Source organism: Protopterus annectens, chromosome 9.part0, assembly GCF_019279795.1.
Source record: "Protopterus annectens isolate FY-2018-M chromosome 9.part0, PAN1.0, whole genome shotgun sequence".
Lineage (NCBI taxonomy): Eukaryota > Metazoa > Chordata > Ceratodontiformes > Protopteridae > Protopterus > Protopterus annectens.
The window spans coordinates 864,802,235-864,822,399 of NC_056743.1; the positions used below are offsets into that span (position 1 = coordinate 864,802,235).

The window sequence follows — 20,165 nt, forward strand, 5'->3', positions numbered from 1 at the left end:
AGGTGTCTCAGTCATGCTTAGCAGTGTTGTGCCCCCACCGAGCAAACATGTTTTTTAAATAAAAAAAAAATACATTGCTATACTACAATTGGACAGGGCAGGGAATGTCTTACCCATCTGCGGACACAGTTGAAACTACACTCCCTACACTGATCCAATAACTGTGTTCCTTGGCTCTCCCTCAGCAACATGCCATGATTAATATGTATAGCATGCTGCCGAGGGGGAACCATGTACACGGACATAGTACTATTCCATGTAGGCTCTACATTATGCCTACACGGATTTTATTAAATCCTGGGAAAATCTTTTACATTATATAATATCAACAATGCAAGGTAGAATACAATTAAAATAAATTTTATAATGTCAAAATAGATAAAATAGTAACTATACATAAAGTAGTAACACTTCTTATACTAATTATATTCCATAACTATGCAGTAGGATAGATATCACAATACAGAGTACTGACTTATTTACAAATGATCCTGGAAATGTACCGCTACAGAGCCAGGATGTTGAGAAGTGTTCCTGCTCCTGAACTAGTACCTCATGCAGAAATCTTACCACTGCTGTGATATGCTTGCTTTAAGCTATTTATGATAGAATAGTTTAACACAGCCATTTAGAATGAAGCTTTAAAATCAGAGGTACACACAGTCTGGTAGAACAGCACCAGTTACTCTTATGATTCTGTGCCTGTCCCTTAAAAGGTTAACAATTAGCAGTGACATTCATGCAGTAAAGTTTGACATTTTTTCATACATTTGGTTCCTTAGCATACCAGGCCACATCAGTCAGAGTTTTCTTACTTCCAAGTTACATTTATTACTTCAAATTCCATAGTTTGGACAGTTAGTGGACGAATAAGGCTGCAACCATGGAATACTTACTATCCTGTCATACAATCAACAGAAGAGAACCAATTTTAATTTATTTCTGAGGCAAATTCATATAATCAGCTCTATATATGATGATAGTTTTTTTAAGGACCAAATCTTCAGCTACTCGTGCTTTCTAGATGTTAAACTTACACTTTGCTCTGTGATGCTACCATTCAACTGTGATGTTCCGTATCATTCTTGTAGGCCTACTTGCTTACTGATAACAATTTATTTTTCCTACAGAACCGACGAGGCAGTGATTCAGAGAAGAGGAGTTTAGATAGCAAAGGAGACAACATTGGAAGTGGCCGTGCAATCCCAATTAAACAGGTAAGTGCTGGCCATTTTACCTTTTCCATGTAGCACTGCTAGCTAGCAAGGTTTAACTTCTAACCCATAGTTTGTACCCCATCAACCTAGTCACCCTCTAGTTTTACCAGTCTAATATTGTCTAATCATCTGTCTTCCCTCAGTATTAGCCTAAGGATGCTTTTACGGCATATGGCAATAGCACTAATAATTTGTCTAGTCACACGTGCATATTTTCACTGTTTGTTTACCAGTAGAAATCAAATAAGAAGTGCACATCTGTGAACATAGTTTTATCGCATTTGCTAATGCTAATAAAGTTGACATTTTGTTGTTATGTGCTTTCATTGTTGACTATCAGACATAAATTTATAATCCACTGCATCCTACATAACAAATATACTGTGGCACATTCTGGTTCTTAGCGCAATCCTAATTTTTCATGATGTCTCACTCTGTGTATGTGTGTGTGTAGATAGAGAGATAGATAGATATTGATAGATATAGGTATAGATATAGATATATGTATTAGGTCTGTGGCTATTCTTTGTCAGACATGAATCATTTACAGTTAACTGGTCTACTAAATATAGATAAATTACAAATAACCCACACCATGCCCTTCTATATCATTATATTTTCATAGCACGTTATCTTGCTGAAAATGCTTTATGAGTAAGTTATTTGTAATGTTCAAGCATATTGCAGTGACACTGACACCAATTTAAAATTCATGCAGGACACCCCACTTGTATTCACACACAAGGTCTTTAGAAATGGTTTGCTTCTGCCTTAAATTTAGTTCGCATAACTTATTCCCTAAACACAGTTGCTAGAGGCTCTGTTTTTATGCCAGATGTTATTGTTAAAGGCCTTTGATATCATTTTTATTTATGCCTCAAAAAAAGCTTCTTCGCCGCTGATGAGCCACTTACATTTTCTGCATTTTCTTTCTCTTCTTTATCTGAAATTTGCAAACATTTGACTACATATATAGACTGTACTGGTACCTCAGAAAGTTGTATCCAACCTAGGCTAAATTTATGTAACACAAAGAGAATAAAGAGATGGCCAGAATGTAAAGAAGTTTCATGGTGTTTACTCTTAGTCATACCATGCAGAAATGTGCTTACACACAATCACATGTGGCCTAGTGCTTGTAAATACTACAGTGTTCTCTTTAATTAGATGAGTATTCCATTGGCATGGCCATATACAGTCTTGCATACTGAACTATCCAAACATCATTTGTAAAAATTAATATTACAAAAAAAATATGATTACATAAGTTAAGGGCTCCTGCCAGAGTAAGTTAAATTATCTGGGGTTGGAGTACATGGTATATTTGGTTTGCACACACACACACACACACACACACACACACACACACACACACACACACACACACACACACACACACACACACATACAGAGATATATGTGAGGAATTTACAAACTATACCTGGGGCTGGTCCATGATAGAAAAAACATACCAGAGCCTTAAACAATTTGCAGCACTTACGTAAATATAGTTTATGTGTTGTTTAGCCACTGGGTGCATGGAACAGCAGGCCAGATGCACAGCAGTTATGTAGTGGAAGTCTGGTGGTCATGCCTATGATTCATAAACCACAAACCAGCAGAATATATACCTTGTCATGAGAGAGAATATTCTGGGTGCATCTGTGGATTACGTGTGCTTACATATAAACCAAACATTCCAGTCTGCTTGAAAACCTGATGTACCACTCAGTGATTTTGTCATGATATGTTAGTAGAGAGAACAGAAAGGTGCAGAGAAGCTACACAAAGTCAGTTTGCTGCACATAGCTGTAGTGTTCCATGCACATAAGTACTTTAGGGGTAACCACAATTAGTACCACCAACAACACAGGCATGTCACAAATCTGCCACAACTGGGAGATAACAAACGGCCGTAGCCTTTCAGTATAGTATATTCAAATCAGCTATTCTCTGTTGCCATAGCAAACAAGCCAGAAACATTTCCTAATCACTCATGAATTGTCTCTTAATCACTAATGGACTTGGCATCAGATCATCAACAATGTAGTTTTGCCACCTGCCAGTGTCAGCAGGTACATCTCAAGTGCATGTGGCAGTATTCTTACACTTGGTGTTACATATGCTGCTGAGCTCTGGTATGGACACATATCCTTGAGAAAGAAAATAATTTTTTGTGCTGGATGGCAGACAGTGATGTGGTCAAGACCCTGCTGTACTGTCTCCTCCACAAAGCCTGACATGCAGTGTTCATCCTCTGTGCACACTTACAAGTCATACAACTGTGTGGTATGCCAACACAGAGGATATAGTCAGTGTCCCACAGGTCACTGTTGAATGCCCTCCAAAACATATGATAAACCATCACTGCCACTGCTGTGTATTCCATTTCTATACCCAGTTTTGTTAAGATGGGATAGTCTGCTATCAAGCCAGTTGTCCATGTGCAGCCTAATATCCAGAAGAGGAAGTGCATAAGCATGTTCATAATGATGTATATTAGTACTATAGCAGTGTTACCTTACTGAAGAATGGGCAACAACGCAATACTCCCCAGTGTGGAATCTCTTATCAATGTATTTATTTATATGGATGCTTGGTATGTTTAGGAAATCTGGGGAAGACATGTAGACTGCTCCGCGATGTACAGGTGCACTTGTATGCAAAAAGCATGTGTTAAACTTTGTGTGCTTTGAAATTAAATCCCTGAGCGCATGCAATTAGCATGTCAATGTTGTCAATATTAGCATGTCAATGTTAGCGATATCAACCTTTTGTGTAGTCGATTACTCTCACTATAGCCATATATGTGTCTGTGTAAATATATTGATATATATATATATATATATATATATATATATATATATATATACATATACACACATATATATATATATATATATATATATATTTATGTTTATCCTTACAACAAAAACCTATTTATGTGTATCCTTACAACAAAAGCCCAACAAAAAAGTGTGATAAGAACATGTCTGGCACATTGTGCGTAAACTTTTTTCTTTGTTTTTGTACACTGTTTGTGCATAATCGGCACTAATGTACAGTCTTGATGCATAATATATGTTTGCCTGTTCTCTTAATTCACTGTCATTGTTGCTACGAATTCACCCAAACCCTTTATATTTATATTTCTCACCAAAAACAAAATTTTACATATTGCAAATATAAAATATTTACATTTATAACCCAGATAAGTTCCCTATCCCACCTAAAAGATGCTACAAAACAAATTCCACTAAGGTTAGTAAAAAAAAGTAAAATAAAACATAAAATCCATAATTCCAAAACAGCATTACCTCCCTACAGTGATCAGTAGAAACAATATTTTTATTGAAATGAGCAAAGGTTAAAAGAATAAAAAGAAGCTAAAAAAAACAGAAATTACAATTAGCCAGTCAGAAAAACATTACTAAAGTAGATCTGGGTCAGACTATCTCAACTATTTAAACATTTACTAACTAAAACCTTAACTATATTATAAAATTAGCAAATTCTAGGATAAACTCTAATAGCCTACCAATATGCATTAAATAAATGAACTGACACTTAAAAAAATATTAAAAATTATATTAGGAACTTAAAGGAAAACCACAAGTGATACAGTCCACTCATAAAAAAATCTGCATTAACTACCAACATCCCTGTTTTGTAGAAATTGCATAATTAACATAGACCACTATAATTAAACATTAAAACTCACTAAAAAGAATGGGAGTCTGGTTTGTGTGATGTGTTTAATATTACATACTGTAGGATTAGAGAACTAGGCTGATAATCAGTGGTAAAATTACTCATCATGGCGCTTATTCCCAATATTTATAGCACAAGATACTTCATACATTCTGAGTTTTGTATGTGCTTACATTTCTGTCTGTGTGTATTTGAGGGGGAGGGGTTCTTCAAACTCATCGATGAGTGTATGGTTTACAGCTGTTCTGTAGATTGCTTTTGGTAGACAGATCAATTTGTCAATGTTGCAGGTGCAAGATTGCTATATTAGCAGGAATGGGAAATATGCCCTTTCCCTGCTACTATGAAATAACAGACTTAGTGTATATGTTTATAAGTGGCAGGCATATGAGGAGTGCTTGCCCCCCCCACCTCAAAAATATGATTACCGGCTTTTATGCTACCAGTGTATTTTTGGAGCATGCAGGTTACACTGTTGGCAGAGTGTGTGTGTGTGTGTGTGTGTGTGTGTGTGTGTGTGTGTGTGTGTGTGTGTGTGTGCGCGTGTGCGTGTGCATGTGCGTGTGTGCGAGTGCGTGTGCGCGAGTGCGTGTGCGCGTGTGTACTGATAATTTTTTATTGATGAAAGATGCTGTAATGTGTTTAAGACCAATCATCTATGTGTAAACAGCAGTAGAATAGGCCAGTGGTTAAGATTTCTGCCCTAGAGCTCCAGGATCCTGGATTCAATCTTAATCTCAGGTCACTGTCTCTGTGGAGTCTGCATGCCCCATGTTTGATTTGGGGGTAGGGTTTGGCATAATTGTCAAGATGTTTACCACACAGGTACAAGGTACAGGGTTTGATTCTCACCATTGGTCCCTGGATATTGGCTAGGCATGTAATGGTCTGCAGATTGATTGCCTAGTTTATACCTGTGAACCCTATAAACCCTAAACTGGGGCAGAACACTGATCCATTTGGAACAATTTCAGGCCTGCCAGGATATAAACAGAAAGCACAGACTATAGTAACAGGATAATACTTTGAAAGTGACACAATACAAGCAGTATTATCTAAGTCAAAAAGCTAAAGGAAGTAACATATCTGAACATATTATAGATTTTATGGATCGTGAAAAGGTCAGATATGACTAATTTTATTTTACCAAGTATAATATGTACAGGTTTTACATGATTAAAGTGTCTTTTGTGGCTTTTCTTCTTCAATCATTTGTGTGTGTGTGTGTCTGTCTGTCTGTCTGTTCACAGGCATACATATATTTAGACACACACACATATGTATGCATATATAAATATAAAAGTATATGTATATTTAATATCTATGTGTGTATGCATATATATATATATATATATTAATATATATATATATGTGTGTGTGTGTGTGTGTGTGTGTATATACATATATATATATATATATATATATATATATATATATATATACATACAGAGAGAGATAAGCAGATCTAATTCAGATTTTGCACACCCACACACAACACACACACACACACACACACACACACACACACACACACACACACACACACACACACACACACACACATACATCCTAGAATTCAAAAAGAAGGGTTGTGGTCAAGTATAGTGCCAACCAAGGTAGGTCAAGTTACATGATTGTGAAAAATGATTCAGAGACAACTTTTGACAGAATTCGGAAGATTTCATTTTCAGCTAATTTGCATGTATCCAAATCATTCTCTTTTACTGCCCATGCAAAAAGCATGTTGTGGTGGTAATTTCCTCTGGTGGCACGCGCATGCACATGCGTATGCATACCACTCAATATAAGCATCCCCGACTCATTCACCCATATGCTCATTACAACACACAAACATATATACACTGTCCATCCCTACCTAACCCTCCTACTGTGCCCAGCCAGACAAACACGAACTCACATACACACACAGTCATCCTATCCCATTCATACTCCTGCATGCATGAGCACACACTGCCACACACATACACACAGTCACAATCACCCTACCACTACACCTCTGCTAAATTTCATTAAACTTACCTGCAACACAGTTTTTCTGATGGACTGAAGTTAGTGACTGCAGCCTTTTTTTGTGTTAATTTTCTCAGCTGGATGGGTGATTTTACACAGTCAAGTGAGTCACTCAATTGAATTTCTTGACAGTGTAAATGTGTGGCTGCAGACATTTTCTGGGGAGAGCACATATCTAATTAGCATTACCCTATCCCCTAGATTGCCACATTACTCTTTAATGTGGTCAGTGGTACCCTCTCCATGCTAATGGTTTCTGCTCATGGAAAACTACAGCTGTAGGCTGGTCTCTGAATCCGAAGGAGTTATTCAGAGGGGCTGGCCGATTGTGTTAGGGTTTAAAATTCATAATAATCCTTTCTAAATTCCAGGAACGCACTTTATTTTTCTTTGGGAATTTGCATTATTGGAAGGAATTCCCCAATAACATCACAGGTTACTGCGGGGCAATACCAGCATCAGACTACTTTTTTAAAGTTTCTTTTTGCTCAGTATATTTAATTTATGTTAAGTGCATCATTAGTAATGTGTATCCTATGTATATCATTATGTCTGATTTTCCATACACCACTCTTTGTAGAAGGTCCCTGATATTCCAATATGTGTTGTTACCTCTAAGGTTGCAGTGTTGTTGACAAGCTTTTTCATCTATTACTTAATTCCGTCTCATAATATTCTAAAAAATGTTCATTTCCTAATGGAATTTTGTTGCCTGGTAATTTGCATGTTATTATTGCTAATTATCTAGAGGTGTCTCACTTGTTAATTACTGATTTGCAGACCCTGGTGCTATATTCTCTGCAGTGCTGCAGGCAGGCACACAGTGAATGTTAAACTGAAATGAGCCTGTATTTGTTTTAATTAGTCATTTTGTTTCAGTGCTTAAAGTATGTCCAAAGAGCACATGGTGAAGGACCTCAAATGGATGATGTCAGGATATTTTTGTTAATAATTATTACAAACTATAAAATCATTTCATGGTTGCTTAGCCCCAACTAAAATTAATTGATGTTGCCTATTCTTTCTGCCTGCCATTTAAAAGCAAACTCCCACTTTCATGCTTAAGGGAAGCAACTGTGCTCTATTTCAGTTTCTGCATATGATCTTGGTAAATGTTAAATTTCAGTATATGATCTTAGTAAATGTTAAATGAACATCATGGCTGTTTTCAAAACAGCCTTCTGGTTGTCTGTTGAGCAGTAAGTGGCATAATTCACCTAAGAATGTGCCTTCGAGGATGTTTTAGGAGGTGACTAATGTGAGCAGAATTTTTTAATTTAATAACAAAACCATTCTGATTGTTTTTGGAGTTACAAGAGACCATCATTCTTCAGACATAAAGCAGCTTAATTTGGTGGCTGAGCATTAAAAAGATTCCAATTCAGAAAATAAAGTTTGCTGAGTTTATTGATATAAAGATACCTCTAGAAAAGGTGAATAGGGGCAAAATGGTTGTAAATATCCTCTTGGGCCTAAAGTTTATCAAAAAGCCTCACTTATTCCTGAAACTAATAAAGCCTCGCAAGTTCTTTTAGCACCACAACAGGAGATTGATGCTAAACTCAAACTTTCTGCGGACAAACATACTACATCTCTCGATTAAGAGATGTTGGTGTCATAGTCTTAAGACTGAGAAATTGTTAAATGAACAGGAAAAGTTAGTTCTGTTTTTTTTTTTGGTTCCCCCTTGGGACATCATTCAACCAGCCTTGACATCAGTGCCTCACATCAACACTAGGTTTACCAGTTCATCTCCTACACCTGTGGATTTTTCTTCGGCTTTCCTGGAGCTGGTTGTTTCTCCTAAGGGTATGTTGGGGGCTCAGCCATCTCCAAATCTGTCCTGAGGGTGTTCTTTATATGCCCTACCCACTGCCTGCCCTGCCCTGCCTCCCAAATTCATCTATTATGTCCAAGGTGAACTGCTTTCTTTGGACCACACCTCCCCTAAAGGAGTATCATCAACAAATGCCCTCTCACCCTGGACAGGAACACTGATCCCTCCTTGTTTCTCTGTCAATCACCTGAGCTGCTAATTGAACCTGTGTTGACTGGGCTATAATTAGAAATGTATCCCTCTACATCACCAGAGCAGCATATCATTTCTGTGTTGATGGTAATTATAAACAAGACACCACAATTAAGCAGTGGGCAGAACTTATTGAAAATGAGTGGGAAGTTAGTGTGTTTGTATTGTGGATGTAGTTTAAAGTTATGAATAGCAGAGTATTTTACAATACTTGTGGTACCATCTGCTGGAGTCCTCAGTAGCCATGGAATGTTTTTGAGTCTGATGAAGTCTTGGATATATACAGACTAAAGTGCTTAATTGAATAAAGGTTCTCTTGGCTGGCACCCATGGTGTGTTTCTTTCCAGTTTTTTACATTTTTAGTGTTTTGTTTTTGGTTATCAGTTGTTTGGAATAAGCCTTGGAATGTATTGACCATCAGAAAGTAGAGTGAAGCAGCCGCATAACAACTACATTATCCACCTTTCTGATTAATACTTCCTGAGTTACATGTGTGAGGATGGATTCCTATATCACATAGAATGTCATATTATGTAGTAAGAAATGAACAGACAGTAATATTACAGAGAATATTATTGAACCATTTTCCTGTACTTCCATAAACAGTAAAAATCAAGTGGTAAAAAGAACTTTATTGGCAGCTCCAGTTAAATGCAACCAGCTACCCAGGGTTGAATGAACATGTATCTATCTCTAGTGTATTAAAGATGAAATCCTTAGAAAGGTAAAATATGAAGTTGTTGTCTATGTGGTAATGAACTGTTTTTTAGAAAGAAGAATTTAAAAGGACTGTCATTACCGGGTATTTTAAATGGACTGCGTAAGTAAAGTTAAGACACAGGTAGAGATGTTAAAATACAAAAATAAGGTGTGATTTTCAATTTCACACACGATTTGTCAGTAATACGCTGACATCACTCATGGAGGGGGATTTAAACATGCTGTGTTTAAAGCTCTAGTTATCTGAAGAAGTCTTGACATTAACAAGACAAAAGCGCTTATCTTGAGGATTTATGTAGTGCTATTTGTTTTACGACTGTAAAATTACTTTTAACTTTGGTGTAAAACATTTTTATATTAAAGGTTTAATTCCTGCTGGATGTGTGTGGACCTCAGTTTCGGATATTTGAAAATCAAGTGGTGCTGGAGTTAAATGAATGACTTTGGATAGTTGTATATTTTCTCCTTGCTGATTTGCATTGATAATATGTGACTAGAAGATATATTTTTCGTAATGCAGACAAATTAAGTTTGCTGAAGCTTTGTAAGAACATATTGTAGGGCAAGATAATACTTTTGTCACAAATAACGACTTACTTTATGTTTGATCTCTAAAACCTTTAACATTGTTAAATGTGGCTTTATGTTGGGAGACAGTAACTTACTTAAAGGATTTATTGTGCAGCTATGATGGAATACTTAACAAGCAGAGTACAGAAGGAAGAAATGGGTTAGGAACTTGGAAATGTGGCTTTTGCAAAGCTTGCAGCCACATTAAATATTCCAGCAGTTTTGTTCATCCGGTAACTAACAAATGCTATAAGTTCTCTGGTTTTGCTAACTGCAACACCAAGAATGTTATATACATTGGCACTTGTAATTTGTGCCAAGCCTATTATGTAGGAAAGACCAATAGAAAGTTTAAGGAATGGATACTTCGCCACCTGTTAGACATCAAGAATAAAGTGGTAACCAATGCCCTATATGGACATGTGTCTGAAAATCCTGGGCATTCATTTATCTTTATGGTTATCTCAAATGTGACTACTAACCTCCGTGGAGGAGACATTGCCATCAAAACTGAAAAGGAAGAAAGCAAATGGATCATGAACCTCAGAGCTAATTTATTTCCAGGGCTCAACAGAGTAGTTCCTATTAAACCTATTTTGAAAGAGAGAAGCCTAATTAAGAATTGAAATGGATGCTTAAGGAAGGCGTGCATCTGATTGCTGCATGTGATTTGTTGAGCAATTAAGGATCTTTATTTAACAGCAGTAAGTCAGGTCTACACACTAGGATCTGAAGAAGGTTTTTTAACTGAAAGCGGTTATCCTGTTTGACCTGCAACCTGAACAGCACAATTTGTGCTTTTTATTTCATTGTTTTATTAAAGCCTACATTTTAACAGAATTTCTCAGTGAACTTTTCGTTGTGGTGGAAGCCATTTTTTTCATTTTGCTATTTTTGCCTATTAAGGCTTCCTCTGGAGGTGGTTTTTGGTTTGGTTGTTTGTTTATGTATACTAATAAACTCAGAGAAAATGAACAAACTGCAACAAAATGAAGGAAAAAAAGACCACACCAAATACTCAAAACAGTGTTTATGTATACTAACTGTACAATTGTGAGACTTTATTTTATATTATTTCTGCTTGCATTTACTCTCCTTAACCTATAAGCTTTATCTGACACTGATGGCACTGACCATAATGTGTCCTTTAAATATATTGCTCTTTGCATTGAAATGGTTCATAGAAATGGATACTTTTGGATCCCTGAAATTTTTTACCATTTGGTGGTTAGCTTACAGTACAAGGGTGTCTCAGTATCTTGTAAAATGAGCATTTGTGGATGCCACATGTTATCTTGCATTAAAGGTGGGCCACACAGGTAGTTTTTAAAGAAGTATGATTAACAAAATGAAGAAGTATAAAGCAGGAAAGTAGTGGAATGATAGCATTAATTACAAAGAGCATTTTGGGGTACTGGAGGTGGTCACTTGCTAGGTTGCAAAACTAGGATTTTTTGTAGTCCTTGATATCCCATTTTCCTCAGATCTTACTAAAGGGACCTCTCACTGCTCCACGCATTTTATCATGACCCCTTGTATTGCATATCACCTCATGGGGTCCTAACCTTTTAGTCAGAAGTTGCCTGTATGGCATTTTAGTTTAGGCAGACTAATGGAAGGGTAAAGTTTAGTTGTCCAGAAGCAGAAGGCATCATGCCATAGAGCAAGAGTTTGCATTTGACCTAACAAGCCCTCTAAACTTGTTTACATGCAGTGTGTCTCAATAAGCTGGTCCTGCATACTTGTAAAAAGAAAAATCTTGAAATGGTAACCTGACTTTCAGAGTGTGCAGTAACCTTCTTTCAGCACCTTGAAAATTCAACTTTTAAGAAGTAGGGTCACACTATTAGTGATGGATAGCCAATTTGTTTTTTTTTTTCTAGTAACTTCCAGTGAATGAGTAGGGTGATGGGTGGAGGGATAAATATGCCAATAGCGTTCACCACTCTTCATTCCCAGCTTGGAATATATCCTCTTTGATTAGTGTTATTCTGTACTCCTGCTTATATTGTGGTGCTTTCCAACCTTTTTCTCTCCTAAAGTCCTCTTTCAGTGGACAAGCAGCCATGCCTTTCTCATTGACTTATTATAGTATTGTTCACAAACACTATATATACCTCTTCAGTTGCTGCATCCCTTTAAATATACTCTTTATTTTTCTTCTTCTGTTTTACCTTCCTTTTACAAATTTATTGCATACCATCCAATATCCAGATCTACTATATGCTTACTTAAAAAAAAAATAATAATGAAATCCATCAAGAATACCAATTCCAAAGGTTGTACATAATTTATTGTTATCAATTTCAAACTTAAAATGGAGGCAACATAAATTTTAATATATATCATAATCCCTTTCACATTCAAACTTCATGCATTTCACATTCTAACCAGTTTTTAGAATGCCACTGCTTTAATTAAATCAGCACCTTATTCATTGATCAGACTAACTAAAAAGGGACAAGGAGTATTTCAAAGCTTTTTCTTAATATTTTTTCTTACATCAGGTATTCTTTCTGGTCAGTATAGCACAGTTAGCATGATTGTTATCCTCAGTTTATAACACTCACTAGTCACCTCTGCATATAATCACTCATCAATTACTTCAGTATATAATCAATCTCCTTCCAATAGTCATAAGCATCATCTATTAGTGCTACTTAACAGTCTGTATAATGCCCCTAGTTTGGCCACACACCACCTCTGCACCCATATGGAAAACCCACAGGAGATGATAATACTAATATTATTTATTTAGTCATATATATGTTACTTAGATCCATCCAACAACAGTAACATTTTTCATTTCATAATGCAAAATTGACAACACTAGTGTACTCGCTTCACAACACATATTACCTGCTTGTCTTTGTGATTTCTTTCAACAGACTATTGCATGCGTACCAGGTAAGGCAATTCCAACTGTGTGTTGTTAATAACACAAAAACATAATAATGAGAGATATTCCTTGTATATTCCAGAAACCCTCTTTTTTTAGTCTTTTTGTCTTGTGCCTACTCCTTAATGGCTAATTTATTTGCATTATAAAAAGCTCTCCTCTCCTTACTTACATCTTCTCCCTCTCTCTCTCTCTATATATATATAAATATATATATATATATATATATATATATATATATATATATATATAGGTTCACTACGAAATTTTAATAATCTCAAAATCTCGAGTTTCAGAATATCAAGTTCAGAATCCCGAGACCTTGGAATCTCGAAATTGTGAACCCCCCCCCAAAACACCACCCAACACACTAAAACATGATGTGTATGCAGGGAGTCAAGCCCCCCTGCACCCCCACACCCCCTGCAACTTAAATATATTAACTCTGAGATCGCACTACCTCGAGGACAAGGGAAATCTCCCAGTCTGCACTGTATGCCGATCTCCGTTCAGGATTTTGAAGTTTTGAAACTTCAAACATATGATCAAAGATCATATGAATTTCGAAGTTTTGTGCTTCGAAATTCTGAATGGAACCCATATAGGTTCACTACAAAATTTAGAAATCTCAAAATCTCGAGTTTCAGAATATTGAGTTCAGAATCCCGAGATCTTGGAATCTCGAAATTGTGAACCCCCCCAAAACACCACCCAACACACTAAAACATGATGTGTATGCAGGGGGTCAAGCCCCCCCTGCACCCCCCACACCCCCTGCAACTTAAATATACCAACTCTGAGATCGCACTACAGTGAGGACAAGGGAAATCTCCCAGTCCGCACTGTATGCCGATCTCCGTTCAGGATTTTGAAGTTTTGAAACTTCGAACATATGATCAAAGATCATATGAAATTTGAAGTTTTGAGCTTCGAAATTCTGAATGGAACCCATATATATATATATATATATATATATATATATATATATGTGTATGTATACACATATATAAATATATACTTTTATTTTGCACATTTTATTATACAGGAAACCATTTATAGTTGTTATACTTTTGCTGGAATAGTAATAACGTCTAAATTCAGATTCCTAGACAAACCATACTGTTGTACTATATAACATTACCTTCTGTAATGCTTCATCAATTAAATGCATAACTTTAGTTTGCTTGATGTTAAATTGGGTAAGCATAAATGACAAATAAGGAAAGGAAAAATCATTATACTATCAAAATGTTATTGTCCCAGCCCCATTAAATAATACACACAGACACTTAAAGACATTTGACGACCTTTATTAAATTCATCAGAAACCAATAACTTTATTCTGAAACTGCAACAAGATAACTGAAACATGACATTCTTCTCAAATTAGGCCAGCTTACCCACTCACCCTGTCCGAGTAAGCAGCATCCATATTCCACTCACTTATTCTTATCAAGTAGCGTCATGCAACTCACTTGATCCCAAAACTCAATAACATCAACCATCACCGAGAGTGGAAAAGAAGAGGACGATCCCATTCTTCTTCTCTGCCAACCAGCCTGACTCCAGGCTGTTCCCCCTCTTCTATCCAAGAACTTTCACCATAACTTCCAAAAATAAACTAAAGTGTGCATTAAATAAATCAAGGCCAAAGTCACTCAAATGCACACCATCATCTCAAAACCAAACCAAATCCCTGTCATCAAAATCCAGGTGTTCAGTCGTGTGCATGCCCAAAGCACCCAAATGTAGAGCCAATGTATGATTCATGGACCTCTGCTTCTGCTTCAGAGCATGAAAATGAACATTATTCCTCCATCTCAAGCATGACACTATTTCCGACCAAACTATACACATACCTGGATGTAGGGTTTGCAATATACACAAATCCTCTTTTATCCTATCTACCAGCTGCTTCTAGGGTTACCACCTGTTCCACTTTGCGAGGGACAGTCCCTCTTTGGGCAGTTGTGTCCTGACAAAAAATGTTAAAAATGGCAAATGTCCTGAGATTTTAGGACAAAGTTATTTCCTATATTTTATGTAATAGTTGCATAAAACAGTTATTCTGTATCTAAAATACCTAAATGTTATAAGAAACAGAATAAGCAGCTAAAATGCTACAAGAATAAGCTTTTATTTAGGCAAAAAAGTTAAGTTCTATCTTTTGTACTGACCGTGGGTATGTATCGGCCTATAAAATCTGATGTTTGTCCCAAAAATGTCCCACTTTGGCCATTTGAAAAGGTGGCAACCCTAGCTGCTTCTTAGGAATTATACCCAAATCATTCCCACTTAAATGTATCACCAATATTAGAGGAAAACCTAACTGCAACTTTACCACTTCAACTTCCCGCATAAGCTGACTCCACCTAAGACCCTGAACCCCATGCCAACTAACTGACCACCTTAATCTGGACAACCCCAAATTCTTTCCATGTGTCCTAACTGCCGCCCTTTTCTCAGCCTAGTGGATATAGGAATGTCCCAAGGTGACGATCCGATTTCATGAAAAACACAGAGAGAAAAAATAAATAATTAATTAAAGTAGTGCCATTGAATCCATTATATAACATAAGATAAATAGGTATTAGAAGACCACCTCCCCACTCTCCTAATAACCTCAATAGATCTGCCTTCCTTTGCCAAATCTGTAGCCCTCCCAATACGGAAATAATGAGCTGCAAACCTCTTATTTGGAAACCCCTGCACCAAAGACCCTTCCTTGTGACCCGTATGAACTGAGTACTCGTTACCATCCTCCCAGTTCTCAAATGGAAAACCATATCATATGGACCCATTTGAGTCTGCCTAAGTCCTGCAGCCCAGTCTACCGGACAAAGCCCTACATTCCTATCTTTCCTCAAGACTACCAATACGTCTTTCTCCAGTTGATCTGTTTTAGATCTCTGTAACACAATATCAAATGTCCCTGAACAAATCATTACATCCCTTCAGGATAATGACCCCAACAACTCTGACACTTGAAACAAACTGTAATACAGCCATACACTCAAAGTAACGCACATGACATAATCGACTGAATCTCTCTCCACTAAATTCAAGCCTTTCACTAGAAAAAAACCTGCCTTATCAATGGCCAACGCATATCCATATTCCCTCCAGACATTCTTCCCCATCCTCTCAACATATGCCGCACTGTTCAAGACTTTGTGAAATCCCACAACCCAGCCACCTGCACAAAAATATTAATAGCCAACAAATCCACTTTAACCATTTGCACTGCCTTATCTTGCCTCCAAAGTCAGGCCAAGTAACAAAGCAGCAACTCTTCTGACCAAACCCCTTCTTCCTCTGGAAATTGCAAAACAAATTCATCAAAATCATAAAGAGCTCTACCATATGCCCTCCTAGTGGATGCCGCTCATGACTGCTGCCACAATCTCCTGATTATGTCAACCCAAGATGCCACACCTCCTCTGGTAAAGCCACAGGCCTCTCTTCCACCCCAGGAGCCAAACATCAAAATCTGCAAAGCTGAAATTGAGACAAACTGTCAGTAATCGCATTCTGGACCCCAGACACATGCACCCATGTGAATGAAAAATTAATTTTCAAACTCTGCAAGACTAACTTACATAAAACTAACAACAGCACTTCAGATCTAGTGGGCTTCATCTGTAAAACCTGTACCACTCCCATATTGTCTGAATAGAAAATTACCCTCTTTCCCCTCAACTTCTCTTGCCAAATTACTGACGCTACCCAAATTGGCATTAACTCCAAAAATGCCACATGCCTTTTCCACTCCTCCTCAAATCCAGAGGCCACTGAGCAGCAAACCATTCACCTCCAAAAAAGGCCCCCATCCCAATACCTCCTGCTGCATCTGTGAACAGTTGCAGTTCCTCCTGCCCAACCCAATCTGTCTGCCAAAAGGAAACCCCATTAAACTGTTCCAAAAAAGATAACCAAACAGCCCATACCAATTTGCTAATCCTAACGCAATAGTGTTTACTCCTCCCCCCTTTCAGTAAAATGGCCACTGACCTGCAAAAAGTACTCCCAGATATATAGCCCAACATGCAAAATTTAGAAGCCCTAAAAGTTCCAAGACTGACTGAATGTGCACCTTAACCTTACCGAACACCTGCCCAATCTGCTCTTTCAATTTATCTGTCTTATACATGGGCAAGCAAACCAACCCACATCCTGTGTTCAGTAACAGTCCCAAAAAATCCAAAGTTTTGGTGGGGCCTTTCAACTTATGCCAAGCCAAGGGAACCCCCAACTCATCACACATCCACAAGAATTCCTGCAAATCTTTATACTCTCCCTCAAATCCCTCCCTCACTAACAAAAAATCATCTAAATAATGTACGGCCCTCTGTGTGCCCACCCTCTCTTGCCATATCCATTGAAGGACCATGCTGAACTTCTCAAAACTAGCACAACCAAAGAACCCATTGGCATAGCATTATCAAAGTACAGTTTGCTCCCTACTGCCATGCTCAGTAATGGCCACTCCTCTATCACTGGCAACACATGAAAAGTGGACTTAATATCCACCTTCATTAACCACGGATCCGTAAATCCCTGAATAACCTACTTTAGCATCCTCAACTGAAATTAAATCATTCACCAAATTCCCTGCCAGGTATGACAAATGGTGACTCAACCTGAATTCCCCATCCACTTTCTTCAGAACCAAGCCCAATGGTGAAACTTTAAAACTCTGAAAAGGAGGGCTGTCAAAGGGCCCCAACAACCTACCCACCCATCACTCTTTCCTACTAAATGCAGCAAAATGTCCTCCTAACCCTGTACAGACCACAAATTCTTACAAGCCACCCCTTCACACACCACCCTTGATTTAATAGAAAACCCTGTAGAAAAACCTACAATTATTTCATCTTTAAGAGAACTATCAGGAACCTCTGCCTGCATTAAAAGCCAACAGACTCCTCTGTTTTCACCTCCTATCTCTCCCCCTCTAGCATTGCCTGCAAAACTAGCCATCATCGTACTCAGCTAAATATCTGGTTGATGAACCTCCTAGAAAAGAGAATGATCCACTGCTTTACACTTCCAAAACATCTGGTCATACCATAACCAGGCATTCCCAGGCCTCAAACGCTGAGCCTCCCATATAGTAAGAAAATAACCCAATAGTGACAATGCCAAAGACGGATCCTTCTCCAACAAAACGGCCATATAATAAACAAATCCTACTACCCAATTATCCCATGTCCTAGGTCACAGTCTACCTGTCCTCCTCCTCCCTAGAGCTGCTAATCATCCAGCAGATCTTTGCTGTTTGCTGACTTCAACTCCATCAACATCTGACCCCTTCTGTATCTATCAGTTCAAAAATATTGATATACTCCCCTTTCCAAATCTTCTCCTTAACCATAGACAGAATATGGGGAGTCAGAAAAACCATCCCTGTTAGCCAACCAGTCACATGGCCATATGCCAAAATTAGAACCCAGTTCTGAAACTAAATCCGAACTGCCAACTGATACACCGGTACCTCCCTTACATCCTGACTCTTCCCCACTTACATCCTGACTCCTCCGTCTTCTCTGTAGTCCTACCCATATCCCCTAGCCCATAAGAGCCATTGGCCTACATGTCACCGTCATCCCCATCATGCCCCAAACCTACCCACCCTAACTGAAGACCCTATGTCAAATCATTACCTGTTGCTCAACCTGGAGGCATTCCAGCCACTGACAAATCAACTACAGCTACCTCTCTCGACAGTTGTTGGCTCTTTCCCAGAGTCACCAACCTGGCCCTCGCCCCTGAACATCTCTTCTTCCAACTGGTTTCCACTGCCTGGTCTCTTGGAACAACTCCTCAGCCTGCACCATGATGGCCTCCTCCCATCGTCGTAGACTCTGCATGTTCGCCATCTGTAACAAAAACACAAGAAAAGTTCATTAAGACAGTGATGCATACAATTTTGCCCACCTCCCTTATAATGACAACAAAAATATATATATTAAGAGGTTGTGTCCTGAAAAATTCATACTGCACTGTCTTCCTTACAAACTCCATATTTTATTTTGCCCAGAGAATATTGATAATAACTTTGACTTTAATGATTATCTAAATAAGGCTATTAGTGAATTGGCGTTTATTGCTATGATAAGTATAATGAAGCAAAAACTGTTTCCTTGGGTTGATAGGAATGTATAAGGTGGTACTGCATCAACTATTAAATTGTATAAAGTATTTCTTCATGATAAAATGCTCCCCCCCAAAAAAAAAGGATCCCTGCATACTTCCTGTATAGAGGGGGACCTGTGAGCTGCTTTTTACTTAGTCTGTGACCTAAGGCTCCTGGCTGAGACAATACATCAGCAGTAACTGCAATGATTTTTATGAAGCCATTCTTGGACAGTGTTCATGAACACAAGGGAGAAAACAAATTAAGTGGAGAACAGAATCAGAAAATAAATTCTGCCCAAAAGAGTCCCTTTCTCGATCAGCAGACCAACCGCGTGGCCATTCACTTACAGTAGCAAAGGACAATAGAAGAAAATCATTCATGAGTGCTCCACAACCTTGAAAAAGATAGATGTAATGTATATGGAAGTAAACCATTCCTGGACAGTGTGTCTAAAAACAGTAACATGCTGCCCCCTACCCTCTGAATGATAGTAGCTCTATCCCGGATAAACGGCATGCACGACCATTAAAAGCAACCTCTCCTGGTCGCAATGCACATGGTCAGGAACAGACTTAATGCATGACTGCTCCTGAGCCCATGAACAGCAAGAAACCACCCCCAGAAACCCATCACTCTCTATCCAAGGACTGGAGACCAAAACTTCCACAGCTCCAACTAGTTATCTCCTACAACTGCCTTACCATTGGATCCAGGCATCCACACTCCACCAACTGGAACAACCTCATCTACTAACCCTCAGCTTAGCACCAGAAAAGGGGGCAAACTGGACTATGATTAACCCAAAAATTAACCACACCACCAGGTAACATGATTTTGACCCACTATGG

The 20,165-nt window shown here is 38.0% G+C and overlaps 1 protein-coding gene across 2 annotated transcripts in view; it reads left to right on the top strand.

The window, feature by feature from the left end:
* AGAP2 (ArfGAP with GTPase domain, ankyrin repeat and PH domain 2) overlaps positions 1–20,165 on the top strand; it is an 823,589-nt gene that overhangs the window by 609,589 nt on the left and 193,835 nt on the right. For both annotated transcript variants that reach the window (XM_044083585.1, XM_044083586.1), the window contains exon 9: positions 1,131–1,217. In XM_044083585.1, the coding sequence (XP_043939520.1) occupies positions 1,131–1,217 (87 nt within the window). The remainder of the gene's footprint in view (positions 1–1,130; positions 1,218–20,165) is intronic.